The sequence below is a fragment of the Mus caroli genome, unplaced genomic scaffold (assembly GCF_978045245.1).
Source record: "Mus caroli unplaced genomic scaffold, Mus_caroli_1 scaffold_6, whole genome shotgun sequence".
Taxonomy (NCBI): Eukaryota; Metazoa; Chordata; class Mammalia; order Rodentia; family Muridae; genus Mus; species Mus caroli.
This window is the reverse complement of record NW_028227261.1, coordinates 27,549,109-27,566,966: the sequence shown is the minus strand read 5'-3', so window position 1 is coordinate 27,566,966 and position 17,858 is coordinate 27,549,109. Positions and strand designations below refer to the sequence as shown.

General features: G+C 54.4%; 1 protein-coding gene across 2 annotated transcripts in view; it reads left to right on the top strand.

Moving 5' to 3' along the window:
- The window catches only part of Col16a1 (collagen type XVI alpha 1 chain), a 51,430-nt gene extending 37,356 nt beyond the window's left edge, over window positions 1-14,074 (top strand). For both annotated transcript variants that reach the window (XM_029476771.2, XM_029476770.2), the window contains 19 exons: window positions 476-520; window positions 640-693; window positions 855-890; window positions 1,126-1,188; window positions 3,243-3,314; window positions 3,500-3,553; window positions 4,120-4,164; window positions 4,346-4,390; window positions 4,690-4,743; window positions 5,105-5,158; window positions 7,355-7,405; window positions 7,709-7,798; window positions 9,310-9,345; window positions 10,354-10,398; window positions 11,150-11,338; window positions 11,686-11,752; window positions 12,626-12,802; window positions 12,978-13,055; window positions 13,699-14,074. In XM_029476771.2, the coding sequence (XP_029332631.1) occupies window positions 476-520; window positions 640-693; window positions 855-890; window positions 1,126-1,188; window positions 3,243-3,314; window positions 3,500-3,553; window positions 4,120-4,164; window positions 4,346-4,390; window positions 4,690-4,743; window positions 5,105-5,158; window positions 7,355-7,405; window positions 7,709-7,798; window positions 9,310-9,345; window positions 10,354-10,398; window positions 11,150-11,338; window positions 11,686-11,752; window positions 12,626-12,802; window positions 12,978-13,055; window positions 13,699-13,901 (1,458 nt within the window). In that variant the 3' untranslated portion in view covers window positions 13,902-14,074. The remainder of the gene's footprint in view (window positions 1-475; window positions 521-639; window positions 694-854; window positions 891-1,125; window positions 1,189-3,242; window positions 3,315-3,499; window positions 3,554-4,119; window positions 4,165-4,345; window positions 4,391-4,689; window positions 4,744-5,104; window positions 5,159-7,354; window positions 7,406-7,708; window positions 7,799-9,309; window positions 9,346-10,353; window positions 10,399-11,149; window positions 11,339-11,685; window positions 11,753-12,625; window positions 12,803-12,977; window positions 13,056-13,698) is intronic.
- Window positions 14,075-17,858: the final 3,784 nt, after the last annotated feature.

Below are 17,858 nucleotides of genomic sequence, written 5' to 3'. Positions count from 1 at the left end.
GGAGAGATGAATGGTGGGCATTCCAGAGAGAGGGAATAGCAATGCCCAGGCCCGAGGGTGTGACCCAACAGAAGGGTGTTCAGGGTACAGCAGTCTGCACAGAGCGAAAGCATAGCGGAGGGAGCAGGGAGAGGGGTGTGAAGCAGGGAAGGGTGGCTGGTGATAGATTACAGGATGCCTGTAAACCCAGCCTCAGTGGGAAGCTTACGCCTCATTCATTAGACAGAGGGGAGCCCCGGAAGGCTTTTGAGCCAGAGACTGACACAGTCAGAGCTGGACCTACACAAGAGAGATTAGCTCATAATTTTTGGCCAGATTGCTGTAGGCCAGGAGGTAGCAGGATTAGTTAGCGGGCTGGTTCCAGGGAACTGAAGGGCCAGGTGGAGAGGACACCCACGCCTCGTGCTCTGCCCCCCACCCCGGGCCTTACTCCTCATGTTTCTGAGTGACTGATTCTGTTCCTTTGCGTCCCCAGGGCCCACCAGGATCTGAAGGCCTTCCAGGTCCCCAAGGTCCAGCGGTGAGTGCCAGGCACAGGGTGGGGGTGGGGGTGGAGGTGGGAGAGTGCCCTGGCCCCTCCCTGCGGCCCAAGAGACAGGAAGACTGAGTTCTCATCTGCATTCTCCTCTGTGGCGACAGGGTCCCCGAGGAGAGCGAGGCCCCCAGGGGAGCTCTGGAGAGAAGGGCGACCAGGTGAGCATGGTCTGGGAGGTTGAGGGGGCTTCACCTGCTGCCCATCTAGGACAGACTGGAGGACAAGGACAAAGCTTGTAGACTTGAGGCTACCCCAGCCTGTTCCTCTTTCCACCAAGTATCCACGAGGGGGGGGCTGATCTCCTCACTTCTTCCCTTAGGGATTTCAAGGCCAGCCAGGCTTCCCAGGCCCACCGGTGAGTAAAGACACAGGAGTTCCCTGTAAGGCGGTCCCACTGGGAGGAGCAGGGCCTGCCGGATGAAGATGGACCTGGGCCAGGGAGGCAGGGGGTGGGAGAAACAGTCCAGGTGGCCTTGATAGATTTCAGGAGCCAGGTAACCACGGAGGGTCAGGCAGATAGATGGCGCCCACCCAAAAGGAAGGGGGAAGGAGCCCCGCTTCCATCCCTGCCCACTTCTTCATTGACACAGGGCCCTCCCGGATTCCCAGGCAAAGCTGGAGCTCCTGGCCCACCTGGCCCCCAAGCAGAGAAGGTGAGCCGAACCCCACTTTTGCCAAAGCCAAGCAGCTGTTGCCACTGTTGAGAAAATTCACAGACAAGTCCATCGTTGTCCCGCTGTGCTCACCAACGGATGGCTCTGTGGATGGTCCCACGCCCTCTCCTAATCCTCCCCACCCCCTGCTCAGCCTTTGAGTAGCCTGGGCTCCGATTTGCCAGGAGACTGGCATAAGCAAGGTGGGGGTAGAGGCACAGGACTGGTAGAGGCGGGTACCTAGACTGTGACAGGCCAGCTTCAGCCAGCTTCATTTCTCAAGGGGAAGCAGAGGGGGCAAGGAGCCAGGGAACGGATGAAACTGGGACCCCTTGAATGGAGGCATACCTGGAGGAGGGGGTGCCTCTCTCTGTAGGCTGTCCCCAAGGGCCCCAAAGACACAGGGTCACCTGTGATTTTGTGATAATCTAGGGACAGCAGCCTTGGAACTCTGCAGGACTGACTCTAGAACTACAGTGATAAGCTAGGCACATAGCCCTGCTGCAGTTTGGAGGCGACGTCCCTGGCTCAGCAGAAGCTGGGGCTCCCTTGTGTACTGGGTAGGAGCTGGAGGAGACCCCAGGCTTAATTTCTAAGCATTGGATGGAGGAGGCATCCACAGGGCGCTGTGGTTTCTGGGAGCCTCTCTTCTCTGAAGCCACACATTAGCCTCTCACTGTATAATGAGGAAAAGAAAACAATTGGAAGACCCAAAAGGTAGGGAGCTACCCAGGGCACACACTGTCTTAGCATCAGAGATGAGTGTCCCTCTGCCGCCTCCCCAGGCTTGTGCCCATCAGATGTATGGTGGCTGTCAGCTCCCTCTCATGCCTGCCTTCCCAGTGAAGGATGGAGGTGGTAGCCAAGTCCTGCTTAGGCTGGTCATTGCAGAGAATCCCACACTGCTGGCTAGAGGTGCTTCATCTCAACTCTCAGCGGGGCTGACATTGGCTAGAACTGTGCTGACCCCTCCTGGTCGATGGCGGTATTGCAACACCCCGGACTTTCCGCCCTGTAGCTGTGTCTGTCCGTTGCCGCAGAGCCTCTCCCCTGCCCAGGGGAAACAGTAACGTTTCCTTACGCATCTTACCTCCCAGTCCACACCCCTATTCTCCTCCCCGCTGCCCTGCTTTGGGCTTTCCATGGCTATATAGCTGTTTGCAGGTGGTTTTACAGCCCCTGAGCCTTTTATTAGACAAAAGTTCGCGTGCAACCTCATAGAGAACAGACACAAGCGAGGAAGCTCTGGATAAGACCTGGAAGAAGGTTCTGGAATCTTACCCTCTGGCCCCAGAAACCACCTTTATGCTCCCAGGGTCAAGGGTCAAGGGTCCCCCACCAACTCCCAGGGTGTTGAGAAGCGATGTCAAAGCCACTGGTCTGTTTCTTGACTATGTGCCACATGTTACGTGGGGCCCCTTCAGGTCCAGAGCCCACCTCCCCAGCCTCATCTCCCAGTCCATCTACCCTAAGGGCCCTGACACCCAGGTCACAGGCATGGGACCACTTCCAAATCTCTCTCTCCTAGGTCCTCTCTAGCTTCCCTCCTGCCTCATCCCAGGGACTCATCTTCAGAGTCCACCATCTGGTGACACTCCTGTGACATTTTCCCTAAGGCCTGGCCACCATGGGCCTCCCCCCCCCCAATCCCTGAGATCTGCAGCTCCATCCTTGCAAAGCTGATGTGGTGTTGCACTGCCATTTACTCCAGCAGGCATGTGGCCCTCGGGGACCATGAGACCCTGGAGTACAGGAATCTCCTCACCTTCCCCACTTTGAGGCATGAAAGCCCACATATAATATAAATTAAACACACACACACACACACACACACACACGTACCGGCCTCTGGGACAACCCTGGCTTAAGCAAGTTCTCACTCCCCATAAAGCAGTGAGGGAAAGGGGCCCTTGGTGGGTAAGGACACAGGTTCTTAGAAGACAGCGTGTGGAATACATTAATTAGCCAACGTAGAACCAGGACCAGAAGCCAAATGTCCTGACTCCCAGGGTCAGCATGCCTGACCCTGACTTCATTGGGTGTTCCTGTTTCAGGGCAGTGAAGGGATTCGAGGTCCCTCAGGCTTGCCTGGGTCCCCTGGGCCACCAGGCCCTCCTGGGATTCAGGTGAGTGTGTGGCCTCTGGGCCCGATGGCATGTGGGATGGAGTACCTGTGTGCTGTGTGAGTGTGTGTGCATGTTGTGATAACAGTGTGAATTGGGTAAGAAGTGGAGCCAACCATGGGGCTGGGGCAGACTTCCCTCCTCCTAAGCTCTAGAGCAGCATCTAACAATGCCTTTCTCGTGTGCAGGGCCCTGCTGGGCTGGACGGACTGGACGGGAAGGACGGCAAGCCTGGCCTGAGGGTAAGATGGGGCTGGATGGGAGGCAGGAGCCCTCCCTGCTGATGAGGTGAGCTGGAGTCGCCCTTTAATCAGGGTATCCAAGTCTCCTCCCGGCTGGCCTCAGACTCCCCTGAGTCTCTCACGCCTCCTAATAGACTTAGCCAGGTTAAGTGAATTGGATGGTGACAGAGATACCACTTAGATCCCGAAACCCAGACAGCTGGAGGAAGTAGGCTGTATTCTGGAAAGAATAAGGCTGTAATCATGACAGGCCTAAGCAGGCTCTGGCTCCTTGGTTGAGATTTACTCTGGGCAATCAGAGCAATGGGAACGTGGCAAAGGGGGGAGCTATCAAGGTCATTTCCCATCCTTAACCAAAAGAAACAAAACCAAGGCCCACAGAGGGGCTGGGGCTCGTTCACAGTCCCCAGTCAGTCAGAGGCTGAGCCAGACTGGGATTTCCCCTCTGTCCCATCTAAGGTTCCCAGCACATCCTGGGAATGGAGATTCAGAGGCAGAGTCGGGTGGAGAGTGGGTGTGGTCAGGGCTGAGTCAAACCTCCTCAATGCTTCCTTTTCTTTCCCTAGGGAGACCCAGGTCCCGCTGGCCCTCCCGGACTCATGGGACCTCCAGTAAGTTGAGCTGAAGGAAGGAGCCGGGAGCTCTGAGTCCCCCCTCCTGGCTCTCCTCAGAGCCTCCATGTCCTCATGCTATGGTTGCAATAGACTCTACTGATATAGCCTGCGCAGGAAGGTGTGGGGGCATCTCGGGTATCAGATCTCGGGCACTACATCTCCCTGCTTTTCCTTCCAGGGCTTCAAGGGGAAAACAGGTCATCCCGGCCTCCCTGGGCCTAAGGTAAGGAGGACTTCTGCTCAACAGATGTCCCCAGTCTCTTCAGACCTAACGCCTGAGTTGGGCAGCCCAGCCTGGGTTTAAACTGCCTGCCACCCGACCCCTGGCTGAGCTGCTACTCTAGTCCTGGCTTCCTGAGGCCACCAGGGCCCACCAGACTGGGTCAGGATGCTGACACCTACCAGCTTGAAGAGTATCAGTGGCCCTCTGGCCAAAGCCAGGGCAAGATGTCAGAGCTCCCTTGATCCAGGGTTAACGTGGGGATGGGGATACCAAGCCAAACTGCCACCTCTCTCTTTTAGGGTGACTGTGGAAAACCCGGTCCTCCTGGCAGCAGTGGCCGGCCAGGGGCAGAGGTAAGGACTGGGGTTCTGTGGTCATGCGGCCCGGGGCTCCACTAAGTCTGAGATGTAGCCTCTCTCCTGCATTACCTTCCCATTTCCTGCATTAGAGTGGCTGCCTTCTCTCCTTGGCCTTCTGGTGTGAAATTTCGCCCGCTTCCCCCCGCCCCCCAACTTGACAGTTATAACTGGTCCCCTCCCTAAGAGCACCATTGGACAACCACCCAAAAGGCAGGCCTGGCCTTTAAGCCCTGGAAGGCTAGAGTCTAAAGCTCCATGGCACCACCACAAGCTCTGCTCATCTCTCCCCTGAAAGCAGCCACGGGTGTGCAGGTGAGTGAGTTTCTGTGTCACCTCTTTCTTTCTGATCCTGCAGGGTGAGCCCGGTGCCATGGGACCCCAGGGACGACCAGGACCCCCAGGGCATCTTGTGAGTTAAACTGTTTTTGTCTCTGCTTCTATGAACTAGGATGTCACTGGGGGGGGGGGGGATGTGGTAAGCTCGTGGTGGCCACAGGAGCCCCAGCCATGCGGAGATGCGAGGGCTTTGGACTCATCTAATTAAGTGGCTTTTGCTTTCCAACGCCTTTTGGATTTTCCGGGCACATGCATGTTTGCTTACCAGACACGAGCCATTCAGTCAGTCAATAAGCAATTATTGACCATCTGTTCCAAGCCAGGGCCACAGCACAGAGCCACATAGACAAGGGCCCTTGTCCCACGGGACCTCCCTGCAGGCACAGGAAACAAGGGAATAAGAAAGGTTCAAGGGATGGGGTGATGTTACAGGGGAGAACTGGGTAGGTGGGGAGAACTTTAAGGCAGCGTTTCTCAACCTGTGGGTCACGACCCTTCCGGGGGGGGGGGGTTATGTATCAAATATCCTGCATGTCATATATCTACATTCTGATTCATAACAGCAGCAAAATTGCAGCTATGAGTTAAAAATGAAAATCTTCTCATGGTTGGGGTCACCCCAGTCTGAGAAACTGTGTTAAAGGGTCGCAGCATTAAGGAGGTTGAGGACCACTCACTGCCTTAGCGGATCCCTGGCTGGAGAAATGACATCACTGAGGCCTCAAGGAAGGGAGGAGGCAGCTGTTGCTAGCCTGGGAGAAGAGCTCTAGGCAGAAGGGATGACACCGATACACCGAACCAAAAGCAGCCAGGAGCTCAGCATGTCTGAGGGACCTCAAGAAACCCACCACGCTGGGCATGGGAATAGCTTGAGAAGTGCACGTGGGATCAGAAACCACGCTGGGCTCCAAAAAAGATACCTCACAGGGCAGGCACACTCAGGGAAGGGCTGACAAGAAGTGGGTGGATCGGTGGTGGGGAGGGAGAGGGGACAGAGAGCTAAGGGGATCTGGGATGTGCTTGCAGGGGGGCAGGGAGGCTTGCTCCCTTGGTCTGAAGTGAAGGAGGACTGAGTGAGAGAAAGAGAGGAACCAAGAAGTTCATTTGGGCAACTGGGTGGTGCTTTTACTATTAGGGTGAATCGGAGAGAACATTTATTAAGCAATATTGCATCTCCTATCCACTTTTCTCATCAGTGACAGTGTGACAGCAGCAAGCTGATAGGGCTCCAGAGAAAGTGAATCCACTGTGTGCTAATATAGTATGGCTGTATAGTGTTGGGAGGGGTTTGGGAACATTAAAAGTACTTCATGACAAATAAAAAGCAGGGGAGGGGGGACTTTCAGGTCCCCATTTTTATATATCTCAAGGAGTTCAGAGAACCTGTTCTGGGACCTCTGGTCCCCAGTAGAGACTCATGGGGGCTGTGGATGAGGACCTCCTGGGGCTGTTCCTGTCACTGTTCTGTCCAGCCTAGACCCCTGCTCTCTCCTGGTCCCAGCTTTGAACAGTCCCACCCCAGGAGTCTTATGGGAGTAGCTTAGGAGCCATGGCCCAGAATGTCCCGGGGAGGGGCATAGGGTTCAGAGAAGGTGTTGCTCCGGTGAGCAGGTAACCTCTGGACTGTGAGTATTTAGATACAGTCCCTGCAGTGTCAGGAAGGGACATGCCAGGGGTGTAGCATGTCACTGTGACCTGGGGGGAGGAGCCACAGAACTTTCCCATGTGGATGTTGGATCAGCCTTTTTGTCTGCCCCAAAGATCTCCTCCCCCTTCTTTGATATGGCCAAGGGCTTTGGAGATGCCAGGAGTCCCTTCTGTGGCTGTGGGTGGTGGGGGACATGGCCTTTGATACATATGGCCCCTGCCCCTGGGACTTGTGGACCCCTGCTGTGCAGACCTTCTCCCGTAGAACAGTGGGATGCTGGGCTGCCTTTAGGACGCATAGGCTCTTGGAAGATATCCAAGCTAGTAGTTTGTTCTCTCCTGCCTTTGGTCTCTGCACCTCACAAGCCCGGGTGCACCACTCAGCGAGCGCTGGGCACAGGATCCTGGGTATTCAACCACTCTCCACCTCTGCTCTGGAGCCAGGGCTCCTGGTAGAAGTTCAAGTGTAAGATCAGAAAGGAAGGACCAATTTCAGGAGAAAAGAAAGCTAATGCAATGTAGGAATGTTCCTGCTGCCTAACCGCCCTCCAGCCTGGTCTGTTTGTTAAAGCCATTACTGTACCGTGCCTTGACTCTCATGCCTTGACTCTCCTCTCCTTAGGGGCCACAGGGTCCTCCAGGCCAGCCCGGTCCACCTGGGCTCTCCACCGTGGTGAGTGACTTTCTACCACTTACTCTAAGGAATATTGCTGTTTCTGCTGTGGGCTCCTTCTAGACCAAGCCAATGGGACGAAGAAATGACTTGCTTTCATTCCCTTCCTTGGCCATCTGTCCTAAAGATCTCTCTTCTGGGAGAAGGCAAAGGGCTTGGGCCATCCTAGGGCCATGCCACAGGCACAGGCATGCCATCTGCTCCTGTGGGGCTGGGCCCCTGGAACATGGCAAGGGGTCTGGCTTTGTGGCCTCTGCCTCTCCTTCTCTCCAGTAATCTTCATCCTGTCTTTTTTTTTTTAAGGGCCTGAAAGGAGATCGTGGAGTCCCTGGAGAAAGGGGCTTGGCGGGCCTCCCAGGCCAGCCTGGCACACCCGGACACCCCGGCCCTCCAGTAAGATTTCACATCGTATAGTCCAGGGGAAAGGATCACTTGGCTTTGCACAGCACACTTGGGGTCTTTACAGAAGCTCTGAATCATGCTGTTAGCATAGCAGGGTGGCAGCATCTGGGGACTGGTCTGCATTCAGACGGATGAGCCCTGTAAGCTGGCTCACCAAGCCGGCTGCACACAGCCACTGAGGACACACCAACAACCTGATGCAGGTCCCTTGATGAGTTATCAGAGAGAGAAGTCCTGGTCCATGTGTTGCCCCTGCCCCTGCCCCTGCCCCTGCCCCTGCCCCTGCCCCTGCCCCTGCCCCTGCCCCTGCCCCTGCCCCTGCCCCTGCCCCTGCCCCTGCCCCTGCCCCTGCCCCTGCCCCTGCCCCTGCCCCTGCCCCTGCCCCTACCCCTGCCCCTGCCCCTGCAGAGCTTGTCAGTAACCACAGAAAGTCTTTGAAAATATCAAGAACCAGAAATACAGAGCTATTACTATAACTTTCTGAGCTCCTCAGAAGCCAGACTTGAGCTCAGTCCATTTAGCATTCAGAGTGATGTTATACTGGCCACGGACTGTGCCAAAGTGAGCCTTAGCTTAGATTGGGTGTGTGTTTTGTCTTAATGTGTTCTGCAACCAAGTTTGGAGGTTCAATTGTCCCTGGGCTTTCAGATGAGGAAATGAGGGCTCAGGGTGGCTGAACTGACTGCTCTGAATTGCACAGCTAGTAAAGGGAGGAGCTGAGACTTGATTCCCCAGCTTGCTCCGCTGCAAATTTTGTACTCCTCAGTCAACCTGCAGAGGCCTCCCCTCCATAGAGATCTAGACCGGCAAACCACATGAGGTGTTGCCAATTGCTAGCCTCAGGGATGTAAAGTTTCTGGGAAGCCCAGGAAGAGGGCTCAGGTCTCCTTGACAGGGGGTTTCCCACCAAACAGATTTTCTTCCAGGGCATAGTAGCAAGCTAGGGCTGGCAGTCCCCGATGTGATGGCCGACTCCAGTCATGTGCACATGGTCACTGGGCCCACTTCCCAGGGGCCGGGGGGCGGGGGGGGGGGGTTCAGCACTCCTGCTCACCCTGAACTCGGCTGGCTGTTCCCGAGGTCGAGGTCGCTCTCCCTTCCAGGCTTCCTCTCGCCCCATAGACTCGGGAGCTGCCAGGGCCCTAGATGTGGCCACCCCTTGTCCTGCTGTCCCAGATTTCTCTTCTCCACAGCCCACCAGAAAGCCCTGGGTGGGGGGCTCAGAGCTGGACAGCTTCTGTTGAGGTGTGCTGGCCAGTCTCACTGAGGACAGAGGCCCACAGCTCATGAGGTCCTTCAGCAAACATTTAACACACTCGGGGCCAGGAAAGGCATACAGTTCTCAAGAAGAGGCACCTTGCTCCAGCTCAGGCAGACTGGGGTGGGGGTGGGGCAGGATCAGGGCTCCTCATGGGACAGAGCATAGGGCAGGCAGGGTGTGCGGCTTGAGAGGCTGTGTTGGGTGACAGCTCATCTTGTTTCCGATGCTCTCTGCTCCCCAGGGTGAGCCTGGTTCGGACGGTGCAGCTGGCAAAGAGGTACTGTGCTCCCTGTCCCTGTCCCTTGGGGACACCCCTTCCTGGTCCTCCCTATGTTCCATTCCTCATCCCCTCTGTAAGCACAGCACGTGGGGGGGGGGGGCAGACTACCTCCCACAGACACTGCACCTACAGTTTCCACACCAAGAAACTCAGTCACAGCTTGATTGAAAATATTCAGGGAAAATTCGCAGGTAAACTGAATATATAGAAACTTTTTTTTTTTTTGAGACTTTGTACTCAGGCTGGCCTGGAACTTTATAGCCCAAACTGGTCTCAAACTTATGATCCTCCTGCTTCAGCCTCCCTCGCTCACAGGTGTGTACCACCACTCCTGGCTCCCTTTCTTCTTCCTCCTCCTGATCCTCCTCCCCTTCTTCCTCCTCCTCCTCTTCCTCCTCCCCTTCTCATTATTCCCTAGGCAACACAGCATGACAGCTCTTTGTAGCATCTACACTGTGGTACCTATTGTTATGTAATTAGAGATGTAAACCACACAGACAGATACATTTAGGATCACACCATTTTACAAAAGGGAGCTGAGACACACCTGGGGTCCATGGGGAATCCTGGAACCAGTCCCCTACAGATTCCAAGTTGGTATCTCTTGTTGGTCTAATGGAACTAGGGGACCCTACTTCTAGTCAGAAAGAGACACTAAGGATAACAAACGCCAAACAAAGGCTCCCTGGGCCCAGCTCCTGCCAGGCCTTCCTCTAGCTCAGACTGGCCTCCCCATTCTGACTTCTGTCACATCTGTGAGGAGGGACCAGGCCAATGTACTATCAAACAAGGCCATGCCACAGGGGACATCAGCCTCCCTCCCAGCTGTCAGCCCCTGGTTGGAAAGGAAGCTGTCATCCTTTCTCACACAGCCCAGCTGGACACAACCAGGATCTTAGGGTGGAAGATGCTGGTTTTCCCAGTTCCACCCCCACCCCAGGGGCCTAGGTGGAGCTGCCCAGACCAGACCATGAACTTCTGTGTTGTTTTTTTTTTTTTTAATAGGGACCTCCTGGAAAGCAGGGACTCTATGGACCTCCTGGCCCAAAGGTGAGGGGGCACTGACTGGGTTTGAAAAGAGAGATATTTGGGAACTCCAAGCTGCAACTTTAGCCACAAAGGAGGCCTAGGGTGGCCAGTGGGCAGGAAAGAGGGAATGTGACCTCACCTGGGACTGTCCCATCTATAGCTCTGGGAACGAAAACCTCTTTAATCCCCTAATAATTGCTCACTCCAGGGCCCCTCTGCGTTGATCTGGGGTAAACAGAAGCCCCCCTGAACAATGACAGCCCCTGTGCCTAGTCACCATGACACTAGAGTGCAGCAAATTTTAAAGAAGACTGGATACAGTGCTATGAGACCCCAGGCAGTGAGGGAGGAAGGTACAGGGGGTGGGAACGTTTCCACAGAGGACAGTAGAGGGGGGCTCATTGGGGTGCCAAGGCTGGGGCATTCCAGACAGCAGATTCAAGCAACATGGTAGAACCAGAGTGACAGGTATGACAAGGTACATCTGTCAAGCCGAGGCTGAGGAAGGTGTGAGGAGGGCATTGTGAATGGTCCTGGGCACTTCCTACTGAGGGCATGTGGGAGCCAGGAGCATTTCCCAGCATTCCCAGGGATGTAAGCACTACCCTCCAGAAGCACTGCTCTGGGAGGTGGCGAGACAGGGGAGTCTGTATCATGGTGACTGTAGCCCAGCCAGACATGCTGGGGACTTGGGGAAGGGGCAAGCTGCTGACACATTGTGACACAGACTTGGAAACAGTTGGTAATAGTGTACTGTGACCTGTCCCTGTAGGGTGACCCTGGACCTGCAGGACAGAAGGGCCAAGCAGGAGAAAAGGGAAGATCTGGCATGCCGGGGGGTCCTGGCAAGAGCGGCTCCATGGGACCTATTGGACCACCGGGGCCTGCAGGAGAGAGAGGTCACCCTGGGTCCCCAGGGCCTGCAGGGAACCCTGGATTGCCTGGCTTGCCGGGCTCTATGGTAAGGGGAGGCCAGCAACCATGGACGGGCACCATCCCATAATACAGGCCCATGGTCACTTCAGCAACTCCTTCTGCCATTCTGCAGGAGACGGCTTGACTATGGGTAGCTTCTAGTTTTTCATGGGGAAGTGGGAGCGAAAGGTGGTCCCTCCCACCCTAAACTTTGTCTTAGGATGAGATGTGTATTATTTCAGGGTGGGTGGCACTTTGGATTATGACTCTGCAGGAGGCTCCGAGGACCTTTGCCCTCTTCGCCATCCTTTATTTCTGGAAATCAAGTCTGTTCCCTGGGCCCGTGCCAAGTTTAGACATATGATTGAGGCCAGGTTTCTTCTCTTTCCTCAGGGAGACATGGTGAATTATGATGATATCAAGAGGTTTATCAGACAAGAGATCATTAAACTGTTTGATGGTAATTGGCAGCCGGCTGGGTGGCGGTGGGTAATGCTCGCCCTTCCCAGCCACTTCTTCACCCAGCCCTGCCTGCGGTTTCCTTGAAGCTCCAGTGTCCTCCCCTTCCCACCCCCACACATTTACAGACAGCAGGGTGACAGCACATGTTCACTATCCATCAGACCCTCCTTGTCACCTGCTCTACTTAGAGATAAATCGGTCTCTATTGTCCTCCTGATCCCCCACTTGAGCAAAGGAGGTTAAGAAAGCAGACTTCAAATGAGCCTGTGTGGGAGGAGCGCTGGGGAGGGGGGTAGCAGGTGGGAGGGGGCAGCAGGTGGGAGGGGCAGCAGGTGGGAGAGGAGGGGGTAGCAGGTGGGAGGGGAGGGGGGAGCAGGTGGGAGGGGACAGCAGGTGGGAGGGGAGGGGGCAGCAGGTGGGAGGGAGGAGCAGCAAGTAGGAGGGGTGGAGGGTAGCAGGTGGGAGGGACAGCAGGTGGGAGAGGGCAGCAGGTGGGAGGGGTGGGGGCAGCAGGTGGGGGGCAGCAGGTGGGAGGGCGGCTGTGGTCTGAAGTTTTTCTTTCCTGCTTGTGTGCTGTGGACTTGGAGTGGGGGGTGTGGATGCTGGACAGCCTGCTTGGCAAAGAGACCAATCCGGGACTATATTCAGAAGGCAGGGATGATGGTTAAAGGAAAGAGATGCCAAAATCAGATCGGTGCTTCGGAAAGGTCTGCACGGGAAGGCACGTGCAGGCTATAGTACAAGAATATGGGAGAACCGCCCATGTTCTCCGTCCCAACACTCCATCAAAGACTGTCCTATGCTGGTGGCATGTCTGCAGCATCTGCAGCCACTCTGAGTACCCAGTGACCTGGCCTCTGTCTGCTTGCAGAGAGGATGGCTTACTATACCTCCAGGATGCAGTTCCCCATGGAGGTGGCAGCAGCTCCAGGCCGGCCAGGGCCTCCGGGGAAGGATGGTGCTCCAGGTCGGCCAGGTGCTCCAGGGTCACCCGGGCTCCCTGGTCAGATAGGCCGAGAAGGACGCCAGGGTTTGCCAGGAATGAGAGGTACCTCTACCTTCTGGGTCTCCAGGGTGTTGGGCATATGCACCTCTGTGAGGGCTGACTGTTGTGAATACGGTGGTGGTGGTGGTGATGTGTGTGTGTGTGTGTATCTCACGATCCACATGGCTGTCATTTTTCTGCTTAGAGATAAAACTTAACTTGATTGCTTTTGTCTCAGGACTGCCTGGTACCAAAGGTGAAAAGGGAGACATTGGTGTTGGCATTGCAGGAGAAAATGGTCTCCCTGGCCCTCCAGGTAGGAAAATGCAGTCTGAGACCATGAATCCAGAACTGCAGAGCCCCCCACCCACCACACACACGTTATGACAATATAATCACATTATACCGCCACCCTAATTACTACTTACAAAGAGGCTTTCAACTCAAAACACTGGGCTAGGCCTGAGGGAGAAGAGGAGGAGGAGAGAGGCTGAGTCCCTCTGTCCTGAGCTAGGCTTGCATGATGTGGTGTGGTGGGGACCAGAACCCCAAGTCCAAGGCTTGTTTGGCATCTTACTGGCCCTGTGATATTGATGGGTCACTGAACCCTTAGCATCAGGGTCAAGTCCCGATGACCTAGCTCTGAAGCCAGCTTCACTTCTGGATATTGCTCATGTATGGCTTTTGGGAAATGGTACAGGCTCAGGAAGCCATTTTGAGGATGCAATGACCCGTGTGTTAAAAGCCCTCCACCCTTTTCCTGGTACAAGATGCTCCCAATCAATTTAGCCAGACGTGTGGCTGTCCTTGCGAAATCAATGAGAGAAGCAGGCAGGTCTCACGAAACCACTCTTCAAGCAGGCAAATAATGCACGAATGAAGGTGTCACTTGTCACAACCATTGTCTCTTCTGTCATCTGTGTCTCCTGATTTCCCTTCTCTGGCTCTTCCCTCTTTAGGTCCTCAAGGGCCTCCAGGTTATGGCAAGATGGGTGCAACTGGGCCAATGGGCCAGCAAGGCATTCCTGGGATCCCTGGGCCTCCGGGTCCCATGGGCCAGCCAGGGAAGGCAGGCCACTGCAACCCCTCAGACTGCTTTGGGGCCATGCCAATGGAGCAGCAGTACCCACCCATGAAGAGCATGAAGGGGCCTTTCGGCTGAAACTCCCGCCCACACTGAGATGAAGGACTCTACTAGGAATAAATGGCCAAAGCTTGCAGGACTCTGATGGGTTGTGAATGTTTGTGCTATTCCTGTGTTTGTTGTTGTTGTTGCTGTTAATATTTTTTTTAACAATAAAGAAAACTATTTGTAACCCCACTTCCATGGGGTTCCCCTGGTGCTGCAGCTGTATCTTCTCTGTCATTTGGTCCCAGGGCTATGAAAGGGTGTGTCCTTCAGGGCCTTGGCAAGCCTATATATAGGTTTGTGTTGTGTCACGCATAGGTTCATAGGTTATCCATTTGCCCTGCTCCCTCTCCAGGCACCTCCCACCCACCCCCCGCCTGACCTCCCCCCCTCCCCGCACAGGGCATTCCTTTCTGGGAAGAGACACTTGCTTAGCCTCGAACCAAAAGCAGCTCTGGAGACTGCATCCTGCTCTGACACACTGTTCCCTATCTGCTTCCTGAGTGAACTAACTATTTGGGACCCCATTCTTTGTGTGACCTGAAGCCGAGCTACTTTGCACCTGGGGAGATGCCACCAGAGCTGAGGTGTGCTCATCTTCCTGGACACCCTTCGATACACGGAGGCACTTCTCAAGGCACCAGTAATTTCATGACTAGCCTCAGCCCCAGCCTAGGCAGCCAGGGGATGCTTCTCTAGGGAATGAGATGGAACCTCCAGCCTGTGCCCATGCCAGGCTCTGTCACCAGCTTTCCAGGTTCAGGCAGAGACTTTTTAGACTTCAAATAGTGCTTCTTGTTATTCAGACGTGCACTTATGCCCATCTCAGGCTGGGCCTTCAGAAATAGCTGGGGTTACATCATTGAGAAGGGGTCCCAGGCAAGCCATGATTAGATCTAAGCTTGTGGTCCACCAAGTCCACTGGGGGTTTTCCATCTGCTGTGCCCTCCATATGTAAAAAGGGCAGGAAGAAAAGAAGAAGACAATGTATTGAATATTATAGGAACATGCTGTCTCGAGCGTCTTTCTTCTCTGCTCCTCAGATCACTGGTTCTGATGGGCCTGCTGCCCAGGGAGGGCTCAACAGGGCAAATCCAGGGGGACTTCCAAAGAAAGCCTACTTTACTGGCCCTGGCTTTCTGGAGGGTTTATTCAAGTTGGATAAACTTCAAAGGAATCACAGAGCAGGCTCAGAAATGTTCCCAAAGTCTAGATGTTTACCCAAACTGCCTGAAGCCTTCAGGCTGGCTGTCACATCTCTCCAGAGCTGGCATTTCAGCACATTTTTGAACATTCCCTTCTCTGGTTTGGGTACCAGCCTCTGGGTGACTCTTCAGAACCTTCGTCTTATTTTCTTTCCTGCCTGAGACAGAGGGGTGTGCCCGTGGCCAGACTATGCTCCCCAGCCGGCAAGCACCTCCCGTGCTGGTTTGGATATAGAGGGAGGGTCGGTTTTCTTTGCATCTCTCATCGGCAGCTCTCAGTTAACTCTGGTTCTAACAGAAAACATTAAAAGGCAAACACATCATCAGCGAGATGAAGGAGCAGCCAGGTTTGGGACAGTGGATGGGGACAGATGTTAAAGCACTCCCCCCTGGAAAGACCACTTCTACTCTCGGCTCAGGCTGTGAGGCAAACTGCTGATGGGTGCCTGTGACCAGGAGCCTGTTGGCTCAAGTAGAAAGAAAGAGAAGCAAGGACCAGCTGTTGAATGGAGCAGGTTGGCTCTCAAGGCCAGAGGGGGAGACTGGCATGGGAGACATCAAAGGCCCCTTTGAGCTGGGGCGTCGACCCTTGGAAATGGTGGCTTCCTTCATTTCCCTCCTCGGTCAAATCCATGCTGCCCTCTGGGGGATTCTATGACAGGCTAGGTTGAAGCTTTCAAGATTTGAGTGGCTGTCTCCCTGGAGTTTGAAATTGCTGTATTTTCTTGGACCATGAAGAACCAGATGGGAAGCTGAGTTTTATAGTCTATCCTTCTGTGGTCAGCAGAAAAAAAAATATATCTGTGCCTCTTGCTAGTCAGCTCGGGAGCTGGGGGAGCTGCAGGGAAGAGGAGGAGGGGTACAGCCACGCTCCACAGGCAGCTTTTCCCATCCCCTCCCTGTCCCTCCGGCTCCACTCCTCGGTCTGCTCCAGAGTTTCAAGGCAACACAGAGATCCTTCAGATTGACACAGTCAATCTTGAGGAGTCCATTTCCTCTTCCCAGTTTGTGCCAGGAGCTGTACTAGGCTCTGGGGAACCTGAAACAAACTAGACAGATATGGACCCGGCCACCACAATGACAATAGAGACAAGTAGTTCTTTAAGCGATTACAACAGACTTGGCTGGTTGGGACAGTACCAGGTGGCCGGGGAGGTGCATCGCTGCGGGACCTGACTGTCTAGACAGAAGTTGATCCGGGCACGGGGAACAGCATGTGCCTAGGCCCAGAGATGATTGAGCACAGCAGGCTGAGGGAGGGGACACACACTGTGGGGACACAGTGCTTGAGCGTGAGCACTGGTCACGCAGTGGGGAGCCACTGGTGAGTTTTAAACAAAGGTTTGCCTAATGGGGAGTTTGCCAATTGCAGTGTGAAGAATGGACTGGAGAGCCCTTAATTTGAGAAGCCCAAGGCTATTGCATATTTATTCTGCAGAGAGAAAGAAAAAAAAAAAAGCCACGTTGGATGCCTTCGGAGCTGAAATCTTCCCTTTTGTCATAATATTTTCCTTCCACCACACTTAACACAATTCAGCTGCATTCTCACTTCACATGAGGTCCGTCAGCCCCTCACAAGAGACTTTCCTTCCTTCTGTCCTGTTCCCATGGTACCAGGGCCCAGACACCTATGTGTGCTGTTCTCATTTACAGTGGGCTCTATAAAAAAAAAAAAAAAACCCTGCAACCCTCCCTCTAGTCCACAGAATCCAAAAGGGAATCCAAACTTCAAACCTGGACCTAGTTGGAATCAAAGAGAACTCCATAATGAGGTGGGTGTTGGTATTCCTTCTTTCCCCATATCGCCACACGGGAGCTTGGCTCCTCGCCAAGTGACACTGGGGAAGACATGCCTTCTTCTAGGGGAGGAAGAACTTTCCAGTGGCAAGGCCTCCTTCCATTACCCAGGTCTGCTTCACCTCTGTTGGTCAAGCACTCTTCTGAGACCTCCTCCTGAAAGCTCTCACTTCCCTATGAAAGGCAGGCAAGCGGCCAGCCTCAAGCCAAGCTTTTTTTCCCCTTCCCGCTGAGCTGAGACAATAACAGGAAAGCCCCCGTCCACTTGTCTGCCTCAGGTGGTTAAGGTTTGGACATGAGCTCCTTGTTTTTTGGTCTTTGAAAGATCTCTCTTTCATCTGCCCCTCCAAAATAAACACACCTGCCTCCCTGCCATTTGGCTTTGGTTGGTGTCTGGCTGCTTGAGAGAAGCCTTGGGTGCACCCTTCTGACCCCTGAATAATGCAGACCTCCGACTGTGAGTTCTCCTAAGCCTTTTACTGGAATAAAAGAATGCCAAGAATTTTCCCGGGGTGGGTGGGATTGGTGAGCTCAGTGGTTGCTGGCAACACAGATGACGTGGCTCTGTCCCTGGGACCCACATGGTGGAAGGAGAGAACTGACTCCCGGAAGACCTCCATGCACTGGATCAGGCAAGCAGGTGTGCGTGCACGGGTGTGTGTGTGTGTGTGTGTGTGTGTGTATGTGTGCCCTCCCTCTAAAATGCGATAATAAAAGGAAGGATTATCATAGGCACTGAATCCTCAGCACTTGTGGAATAAGGGCGGGTGACTCACATGACCTCATGTAGCAGGCTGGGCATCGCTGTTCTTTCTTGACCTTCAGCCCCATACCTCATCCTTATTGAGATTTCACAGGTCAGTCCCACCGACAGTTTTTGGAAGACACTATTGGCTGACAGCCTGTGTTATGAAAGCATCCGCTCTTCCCTGGGCCTGCTGGGTGAGGAGCAGGTAAAAGCCTGGCCACCTCCATTTTTATTTTACAG